The sequence below is a fragment of the Branchiostoma belcheri genome, unplaced genomic scaffold (genome assembly GCF_001625305.1).
Source record: "Branchiostoma belcheri isolate BF01 breed outbred unplaced genomic scaffold, Haploidv18h27 scaffold75, whole genome shotgun sequence".
In the NCBI taxonomy this organism is placed as follows: Eukaryota; Metazoa; Chordata; class Leptocardii; order Amphioxiformes; family Branchiostomatidae; genus Branchiostoma; species Branchiostoma belcheri.
Genome location: NW_017804409.1, coordinates 1,463,546 through 1,474,806, shown reverse-complemented (window position 1 = coordinate 1,474,806; position 11,261 = coordinate 1,463,546). Strand labels below are relative to the sequence as shown.

General features: G+C 39.1%; 1 protein-coding gene across 1 annotated transcript in view; it reads left to right on the top strand.

The window, feature by feature from the left end:
- The window catches only part of LOC109485390 (neuropeptide FF receptor 2-like), a 51,054-nt gene extending 49,649 nt beyond the window's left edge, over positions 1 to 1,405 (top strand). Inside the window, exon 5 of the mRNA XM_019788952.1 lies at positions 859 to 1,405. Coding sequence (XP_019644511.1) covers positions 859 to 1,110 — 252 coding nt within the window. The 3' untranslated portion in view covers positions 1,111 to 1,405. The remainder of the gene's footprint in view (positions 1 to 858) is intronic.
- The last annotated feature ends 9,856 nt before the right edge of the window (positions 1,406 to 11,261 follow it).

The window sequence follows — 11,261 nt, the reverse complement described above, 5'->3', positions numbered from 1 at the left end:
CGACATGGCAGGGAAAGAATGAGAAACACAAGGGAAAACAATGATTTACATTGAATTCAAAAAGAAGAAGAAGAAACATCAGAAAAAGCAATATGGGTTCACCACCACTTCGTGGTGTGGTGAACCCATAATCACTGTTTTCCCTTGTGTTTCTCATTCTTTCCCTGCCATGTCGTAAAATGTGGTGAACCCATCGCTGTATTTGCTCCAAAGAAAATATTGGCCTTTCTAGTTTCAATGTGGAATTTGTGAGAACTATTACAGAGTTTTGTGATGGCTGTTCTGTGTCGAATGTTTGTAAATTTCAGATATTTTTCCTCGTCGTAAGTATTCTTTAGTAACGACTGTATTATAGGTTTGCTGTCTACGTCTTTATCCGTATAGCGATCGCAAAATTCAGAATTAGTTGTTACAAATTAAACATAGAAATGGGTCGATACAGGAAAGTACAAAATGACCAAAGGTTCTGTTCATTTTGTCCAAACATAATTGAAAATGATTTCCATTTTATAATGGTTTGTACACTCTTTCCACTTGTTCAACTGATTTCAATACGCTAGATCCTATAGATAAATTCAATTACATTATCAGGGGAGATAACCAATACAGTACTCAAATAGGAAAATACGTAAATACATTAAAGAATGTTTCAATCTTACATGTTAGAGAATAGATAAACCTTTGTTACCGCTGATATATATTCTGTACGTAATTTGCCACATGCATATATTCTGTACGTTTCCCTACATGTATTTAACTTTGTCAGACCTTTAGTTGTAGAAGACCATACAAAAGTCCCTGTATAACATACTTTCTGTTGTTTCAATAAAGAATCTCATTATTTATCCCTATCCTCAGCTTCCTGACTGGTTCGGGGACCTTCGCTACGCAGCTCTGCTGCTCGGCTACGCCAACTCCTCCTTCAACCCCATCATCTACGGCGGCTTCAACGAGAACTTCCGGAAGGGGTTCCAGGACGCCATGAAGATCACTTGTTGCCGGAGCAACCGGGTGGAACCGGAAATGCCGCGGGTCTACCAGGACGACCAGGGCGCCAACGATCTGGAGCTGCGACCGGAAGTCATCGAGACGGTGTCTGAGCACATGTGAGGCGTGAGGCCAAGGAAGAATATACTATAGACCATTACAGCATCCCTTGCAATCCAAGCTGTAAGCATTAAGTACAACGCTGCATTTGGCAGTGCAGTAACTGACCAGTAACTTTTCTTTCTTGGATTGTCAAATAGCTCGGGGCCAAGGAAGAATATAGACCATTCCAGCATCCCTTGCAATCCAAGCTGTAAGCATTAAGTACACTGACTGACAATGCTGCATTTGGCAGTGCAGTAACTGACCAGTAACTTTTCTTTCTTGGATTGTCAAATAGCTTATAAGTAGTCCGTGAGAGTGCCCGACGTTTTTAAGGATAACTTTATTGCACAACAATTGTACAGGGTACAAAGTATACAAAGTATGACATCTGCTAGTACATATCAACTACACTTTCATAAATCTTACCTATCTAAAACAAGAGTGTGTGGCTATCTTTTGACCTTTGAATTGATGAAAATATCCACTATATGGCGTCCTAACTTAACTTAATCAGCAAACACTGATTGATGATATAATACATGTACATGTACATGTACAACCAAAATGCACCAAAAAGGAACTGCGTGCTTGATGCTTACAGCGAGTCAACCATCTTGAATGTGGAATGTGCATTGCACGAGATGCTGGGATGTGAACGTTTGCTGGGTGCTATTGGAAATGTCATGATCTATCGTGCGTTTCCGTCTCTTAAACGGTCGTTGCCATTTGAAACGTCCGGTGCCATATCGCCGAAAATGAAAAATAATGCAGATATTAGGGGGAAAAGACAAAGCACAGCATTGAATTCGAACCCGGGTCACAAAGCTTAATCCTAAAACACTAGTTGTCTACGCCACGCCACTTCAAGTTTGTCATTCTGTGGAATGGCATCGACCTTTTCAAATGTCAATGACCGGTTTACGAGACGAAAATTAGCAGTTCCGTGCGCGATAGCTATAAAGGGCGCGGTTACGCCATCGTGCGGTTATGATGTTGTGGGATTTCCTACTCTCCAAGCAGAGGTTTGGGATTTGGGTTATTTTTGGCGCGTTTTAGGCTTTTTTATCGGGGTTTCTTTTTTTTGCTTTTAATACCATATGTGAGGTTCCCACGGAATCAAAACTATTTGTATACAATGATTGAAAACTTTTATTTTTCAGTGACTAATGGATGTTGTAATAGTTGACAGTAAACCTAGCACAGTATAGGTTTCATTTCTTGTTCAACAAGGTTTATGATGTCAAAATGTGAAAATGTAGTCAAATTAAAAACATTATTTAATTGAAAACAAGATTCCTACATTTTCACATTTTGACATCATAAACCTTGTTGAACAAGAAATGATACCTATACTGTGCTAGGTTTACTGTCAACTATTACAACATCCATTGTCACTGAAAAATAAAAGTTTTCAATCATTGTGTACAAATAGTTTTGATTCCTTGGGAACTTCACATATGATATTAAAATCATCATATTATGTACTGCTTAGCCCGATTTACATCGGATTACTAGCAGCTGAATGAATGCATAAATGCATCAAAGTAAAATTAATTAAATCCCAGTGCAAAGAAGAAACCCCGATTAAAACAAAGCCTTAAACACGCCAAAAATAACCCAAATCCCGCAAACCTTTGCTTTGAGAGTAGGACTTGTCAAGCAGGCTGAGACAGACACCCCCGTCACACATTCACGAATTTGATCTCCCGAACACTAGCCGATCGTCCCACGACCATGTTTAGGAGTAGTAGGTCGGCGCAAGGTTGGCTGGTGCATGGCAAATTCGGCTACTTTTCGACTTCCCCAGCCGAAAGTTTCAAAATGTTTTAAAACGTCGGGGGTTGGTCGGGTTGGTCTGCGGCTGTAAGTCAGCAGAACAACAGCCAACCATTTAGGAGTGTTGGGGTGTCAAATATAACTCAAATTCGTTTTGATCCATATAGAAAGGTAGGCGTGGCCTAAATCTGGTCAGATTGCCCCTGAACGTCAGCCAAACCTGGTCGTCTGGTGGTCGGGAACAAATTCGGGGAAAGTTCGTGAATGTTTGACATGGCCTTTTTAAAAGACAGCGTTTTCGGTTAAACAAGGCAGCTGTACGACACACATGCACGACTATCCCAAAAATGCTATCAGTTTGCAATCATACGACTAACACGACAAAGCCCCTATCAGTGGACTAGCCTATTGCTGTTAGTCAGGCTTGCACGATCATGTAGCCAAAGGGCTACAGAAATAAAGATGGGCTCCGCCCTATACACCTAAAGTGTGTGAAAGAGCTTTAATTTTAACTTTAATCTAATTTAAACCTGAGATGTTGAATCAAGAAGTCCTTGGTTGAATCATGGGGACCAGTCGTTTGTGCCAAATGTTTTAGTGTACAGCATTTTACCATCCATAACATCAATGAGAGTAGAATATTGAAAATGCTGTAGTGAAAATTCATCTGCATTGGTAGTTATATATTTACAAGTTAAAACTTTTGTTCCAACACAAATAATTGTTCTCACCTAGAGCTTTGGACCAGCCACTCTGGTCTTCTTCAATAGACTGACCCAGCGAGATACGCCAAAAAGCAGTTACTCAAGCAACTGGATATGATTTTGAAAACGGTCAGACGTTTCAGCTAGTATCCACTAGCTTTCGTCAGTGACTGAGAGACCAGAGGGGAAATGCAGGTTTATAAGCACTAACTATTGATTGATATGCATATAATTATTGATTGATATGCAAAATGACCGTTTCCAAAATCATATTCAGTTGCTTGAGTAACTGCTTTTTGGTGTATCGTATTACCTGGATGTCTAACCTTCATCGACGTGACCCTTTGAGACTTTCACGTGGTTTCTGTGAAGTGTGATAAAATTCTTTGTGTCGGAACAAAAGTTTTGACTTTAAACGTATATTGAGAGTACGTAACATACTGCCTTAATACCCAGACTTAAGGAAGTAAGCTCAGCCGTTTTCCAACTATACGACTTACCTATACATTCTGTTTCTGAAATGCCATTAATGATCATTTTTGTGATCTTAAAATGGCAGCATACGTAGACGTACTGTATATAATGTTCCCATAAGTATGGAAAGTATACCATAAACATAAATGTATTATCGCAATATTACGTTAGGACGATAAAGAACTCTACCTTTACGATCTGTAACTGTCGGTGCATTGTCAAAAGTTCTGGCGTCGTGCTGCCAAATCGACAATTTTGGCAATTTCGTTGGTTATGATGTGTGTGCCTTGATAAGCTAACCGTGCTCCTTGTGACATTTCTTGTTCATGAAATATGACGTGGGTAGTACTGTATCCAAGATATCCTTGTTTGATGTAATGGTGCGTATACAGGGTAATAGTGGTAAGGTGCAGAGCAGTAATATTTATGAGAGACAAAATACGTTGAGAGTGCGTGAGAAGACAATTGTATTGTCAGTCATAGTAGCGAAGTTTATGCCCCTGTCACACATAGCCGACTATGGCCTCCCGAACAGTAGCCGAACTCCCCCCAACCATATAGTTGGGAGTAGGTCGGGAGCAAGGTCGGCTGGTGTTCGGCCAGTTCGGCTGCGCCAGCCGAATGATTCAAAATGTTTGAAACGGGAGGTTCAGCAATAGTTGCCTGTTGCCAGTTGTCTGGTAGTGAGTGGGTGGGGTGTGGTTGACAGTAAAATTTGACTCAAATTTAACTTAAATTCGATTCGATTTGCATATAGAATTAGGCATGGTCTAAATCTTATTATACTGCTCTGGAACTCCCAACAATGGTCGGCTGGTGTTTGGGGGTAGGTTCTAAATGTGTGACAGGGGCCTTAGTTTTTGACCAAACTGGTGTTTCGTTTTCCTTCAAATATCTAAAAAAAGTATAACCACATTGTCACTATCGTCGTGGTTCTGTTAAGTAATTTTGGTCATCATCGTATGTTTTTGGTGGAGTTACGTGCTTTTGAATAAGAATAAGTAACATGATGTGATACTCAACTTCTGTACCTTGTGCCATGAACAAAATATTAGTATTCAAGACGTCTTGCTATCCTTACTTCATTGGGTAAGATCTCTACAAGTTACAACTACTTGAGTGTCAACTAGGAAAAAAGCAGTAGATCAGATTGCACATAGAATGCACAACTGGGTATCCTGACATACATGATATTGCGTCTTGTCCACATCACGAGGTACATATTTTTGCAATCATTCTGAAATAGATTATTCTACAAAGAGTGCATCGCTCCATGAACTTTTGTCATTTCATGAGTTGCAGATACAGGATAAGCCACTGAGAGCAGTACTGTTGGTCAAACCGTGCATAGCCCGCTCCAGTATGGTGTTTTTCACCATTGGGCCACAGCAAGTAAATTTTATGGATGACATCCTCCACAGACTCCAAATCTAATGCGATAGGGCGAAAAAAAACAAGGCGGGCCAAAAGAAATAAGATTCTTACATTTTCACATTTTGACATCATAAACCTTGTTAAACTAGAAAGGCCAATATTTGCTTTGGAGCAAATATAGCGATGGGTTCACCACATTTTACGACATGGCAGGGAAAGAATGAGAAACACAAGGGAAAACAATGATTTACATTGATATAACTATAATATGAAGTAACATACAACTAAAACAACAGTTGGATAGCTATTCCCTACTTTATTGGTTAGGATTTTTAATTGCATAATGCAAACTGTTGATTTAAAAAAAAAAAAAACGTTCATGCCCCGCATTCCAATGCAGGAGCAGAAAAGCTTGAAATACCTACCAAAACACTTGAATAAAGACATACTGTCAGTATGGAAATGCTCTGTGCAGGTGTTAATCAATTGCAAGTTAAATCCCAACAGCCAATCAGCAAGAAATGCTCTGTGCAGGTGGAAATGCTCTGTGCAGGTGTTAATCAAGTTAAATCCCAACAGCCAATCAGCAAGAAGTATAGAGGAAAGCTGCATGCCTATTGGTTGATGCCCTGCATTCCATTGTGATGACTCATGCCCAGACGTGGTAAACACGGCACACTAACACAGTAATACATTTGCTATAACACAGCCAAAAAACTCAAATAAAACCATTCTAAAAGCCTGTATCACAAAAAATTAAAAAACGCCTAGGGGTATTTGCCCACTGTACCTCCATACCAAATTTCAGGACCTTAGGCCCTAAAATGAAGAAGCTGAATCCATTTAAAAAATGGCAGGAGAAGAAGGAGAAACATCAGAAAAAGCAATATGGGTTCACCACCACTTCGTGGTGTGGTGAACCCATAACAAGAAATGATACCTATACTGTGCTAGGTAAAAGGTGCTAGGTAAAAGGAATGAAATGCATCAACGCATCAAAGTAAAAGACAAAACAATAAAACATAATAAATCAGAGTATTGTATTTTCTCATCTCGTCATATTTATCTGCCATCTACATTCCAGAATGGTAACAGACATCTTTGCCCATTTTCGGCATGTTGACCACTGTGAAAGGGCAACAACAGTTCTTTTTTTTTTCCAAAACCAGGCGAAAATCAATGCGCGCGCTGATTTCATCCATGAAAATTACTTGTTGTGGCCTTGCTAGCAGTATCTTTTAAAATGATGTCCATAACATGTTCTAGTTGTGGTAAGTCGAAATATGCCTCATTGTTGACACACTCAAGGCCACCAAAGCAATAGCCAAGATCTATATCATACTTATCGGAATACACAATTTGGTATCATGGTGTAAACATAATGATATTGCACTCGTAAAAATGACGAGATAAATATGTTTGCACTCATTCTGGAATAGATTATACTAGACAGGCAGATAGAGAGTTTTTTTTTAGATTCAGATTTTATTGAATATCGACTGGCATGTCACATTACGTGCATGAAATATGTCGAATATTTACAATTTGTACCCAATTATTACAGTACATAGCATAAAATCTCACATACACCTGCATAATTAGCGAAAAAAATACATCATAAAACTTATCACATCAATGAGTACAGCTAAACATTCTAAAATCAGTATTACTAGAGAAGAATAACATCGTAAAACCGCTATGTATATATACAAAGATCAGGTCTTTAATAGACAATAGCTTCAGCGCACGGGGTACAACAAAAGACTGTTCATGTCTTTTCGTTTTACTAGATGTTGAGACAGTGACTGGTTTACTTCTACGCAGGTTGTAATTACTAGTACATTGTGTCGGAGTGGATACAAAGTCAAGCAGAGGACTATCAGCATCCTTCAGGCTGTTCTGAATTGTGCGCAGAATGACCTGATCTCGCCTTGTGGACAAAGAAGGCGAAGATTCAACTGGGATGCCAATGATCCTACAACATCTCTTTGTAACAGTGTCCAGTTTAATTCCGGAATTCCAGTTTAATTCCGGACTAATTCCCATATCTCAGCAACCTTTCCTCTAGATAGGCTAATATTCTAAGATATAGGTAAAAATGATGTAAGAAATACGTAGTAGCCATCGGTGACCCCTTGGGAATTAACTCAATTCTGCAGAATTCTGCACTGGAGCCAGAATTCTGCAGAATTCTGGCTAAAGTTCCCAGAATTCTGCAGATTAACCCAATTCTGCAGAATTCTGCAGAATTCTCCAGAATTCTGGCTCCAGTTCCCAGAATTCTGCAGAATTGGGTTAATTCCCAAGGGGTCACCGATGGCTACTATGTACTTTTACATCATTTTTACCTATATCTTAGAATATTAGCCCATCTAGACGTAAGGTTGCTGAGATATGGGAATTAGTCCGGAATTGAACTGGAATTCCGGAATTAAACTGGACACTGTTTTGTTCTCTTTGAGCATCGCTCTATGAACATTTGTTATTTCATGAATTGAAGATACCGAACAAGCCAATGAGAGTAGTAATGTTGGTTAGTCCGTACGTAGACCGTCCCAGTAATGTGTTTTCCCAGAAGAATAAGATTTCTGTCAGTGCCTCTTTTAACTGATGTTCATAAAATGTTCTAGATATGGGAAATTGGCATTTGCATCATTGTTTGACACATTCAAGGCCCAATCGAAGCAGTACCTCTGCTGTAGATCGCACTACGAATACACAATTGGATATTCTTCAATAAGTTCATCAGGTTGGTAAACGAATGAATAGCAAAGTTCTTTGATCACAACCATTATTTTTTACGAGCCGACGTTTCGATGGCCGTCTGTCATCTTCATCAAGGCAATTCTGACTGGTTTACTGTGCACTGATGCTAGATGTTACTTGGTGCATAGTGCACTAAAGGTGTTACATAGTTCGCAGTGCACTGTTACATATGTCCCTATAATGGTACAATGGCTATGTATGTCACAATTGCACTACGTTCGGAAATGCATTGTTAACAGTTAAAACTAGCTTAAGTGCACTGTGAACCATGTAACACCTTTAGTGCACTATGCACCAAGTAACATCTAGCGTCAGATTTGATCTTATTTACTTATCATTGCAAAGTTCGCTACCGTTTTACAAAGTAAACATTGCAAGTTCCTTCATTATAAAATCTACGTGGTCATGAAGGTTGAACACATGATTTAACACATAGATTTTAGTATGGCGAATAATAAACTCTTCATTTTAATGTCTTCACTTTTCCTTATTTTCCTTTTAATTTTTAAATTCTACCACAGTAGTATTATTTTCCTATATTTTTTTTTGCAATTTACAGCATATATTTGCTCATTTTGCAGCTGCTTTGTACGATTTACAGTACGTAGTCGAAAACTTTATTTATACAGTCGAAAGTTCATTCACGCGCGGATCGGGTTTGGATGTCAACCATATAATCAAATCAACATGGCCTAAGGCTTGACAAGGTGCCAACACAAAAGAAACTTGATAACAGCATTTCGAAGCATATCAGCATCATCAGGTGTATCCTTCATCCTTCGGGCAATACTTTCAAATCCCCTTAGATAACAATAACGACGTTTATCTTCAACAACGGTGGAATAAATTTTTATCTCGTGTCTTTTAATCTGTTAGAAATCTTGGCCAATTCATCATTCAAACCGCTTCAGTGCACATTTGGCACATAGTGAAAATATATATGTGTGTACGTGAGCTGCACTGGTATACGTAGTAGTTACGTCTACTTGTGATGCTTAGGTGACATTTCCAAACCGGGGCCCGACCGGGCTGTTTCAGTGAACGAACAAGAAAAAGATTGATATGAACAATATACACAAATTGTACTCATAATCATAGTTGTTGTTTTTTATACTTTTTTGTATGTTGTCTTTTATATCATACCTTTCGAGGCTTTACAACCTTAGCATTGGGCCATGTTGATTTGATAATATGGATGGCAGCGGCGAACTTGACTTTTTGTCCTTTTCTCCCCAAAAAAGATTTTTCAACCATACTGTAAATCATGTAAAGCATAAACAGCAGTTGCAAATAAATTGACCCAAAAAAGTTGCCTTCATCATGAAATGTACGCGGTCATTAAGGCTGAACAAATGACTAAACACACAGAGTATGGTATAGCGAATAATGAAAAGTTTATTGCAAGTTCGTGCCCGGAGCTCTTGCAAATTACAAAACATAAAAGAACAATGAAATACAAATGTCGTAGAATGTCAAAATCAATTCAAAAGGAAATCAGAAAATGTAAAGAAATGAAAATGAAGAGTCCGTTATTAACTTCCCAAAACCCACAAATTTTGGAAAGGGTGGGACATTATGTCTCCCATGGTTTACAGAAGAGAAGTCAACCCCTTCAGACATAGTTAAAGATATAGTTATAGTTCTAGACAGCTACCTTCACCATGTAGACTTTAGTTATTTTGTACTCTGTTTCATTGTTCTTTTATGTTTTGTAATTTGCAATTAGCCTCCGGGCACGAACTTGCAATAAACTTTTCACTATTCGCTATACCATACTCTGTGTGTTTAGTCATTTGTTCAGCTTTAATGACCGCGTACATTTCATAATGAAGGCAGCTTTTTTTGGTCAAACTGTTTTTCTTCCCACGCCCGCATCAGTTTAGGGGTTCCCAGAGGATGTCATTCATATAATCAAAATTGGTGCATCCACCAATTTGTTTGGCATCTTGAACAACATGCCATAGTCTAGAGAAGCTTTTGTTATATCTTGAAAGTTCATCTGTGTTGGTAGAAGTCATTATGCAGCAAGTTCAAACTGTAATTTCCAACACAAAAAATTGGAGTCACCCGAATTTTCGACTGTACAACTCCAGTCTTTGTCAAGGGAAAAGACTTGAATAGAATAGAATCGCCTGGTCATTCAGTCTCACTGGACAAATTAAGAATCCTGGGCTCAGAACCGGATTTCTTTGCACGAGGAATTAAAGAGGCCATCTACATCAGGGCATTACAACCATCCCTCAACAGAGACGGGGGGCGCCACAGACTTTCTGCAACCTATGATCCACTGCTCACGGAGTCACGTGTGTTATCTGCGTGACATCACGGAAGCGGTGGATTGTTCATTCCTTGACAAAGACTGGAGTTGTACAGTCGAAAATTCGGGTGAGTCCAATTTTTGTTGTTTTGGAAATTACAGTTTAATCTTGCTGCATAAGCTTTCGTTATGCCTGAACGCCTGTTCAGGTCATATATATATGCTCTAAAGCCGAATGTCGTGTTTTTCTGATTAGCCAGGAGCCGCCACAGCTGCTCGATAGTGAACTGGTTGTAAAACTGATCCTCTGTATCACCTTCAAACCAAAGGCCATCAAGGAACAGACGAGCTCAATACACTTCAAACTACTGTACTCATGACCCAAGATAATGGAAACAGTGGCGTGTAATAGCTCAAGCCTATAAAATCTATATTTTCCCACGGTCGGTCTCATTGTACGATGTTCCATGGTTTAGCAATCATCTGTGTTCGCGACATTTTAGAATTCAGTGGATGGCGGAGTGTCACAGAGATATTTTTCACCAACTCGGAGCATCAAGTTTGGGTTTGGAAAGTAGCTGTAGATATTGGAAACCAGGTGCGTTCCAAGTTTGACCAGTCTCTGATAGCTCTAAAACTTTTAAGACTGAACTGCAAAGAGATGAAAATTCTGCTTTCATTGGTTCCGGTAACCTCCTGTCACACCCTCATAACTTCAAGGGTCTGTAAAACCAGAAAAGCTATGCTATGTGGTAATGTAAACGTTTTATCCATATCTTTATCAGAATCATCAGTGCAGCCATCTTAAGTTCAGTAAT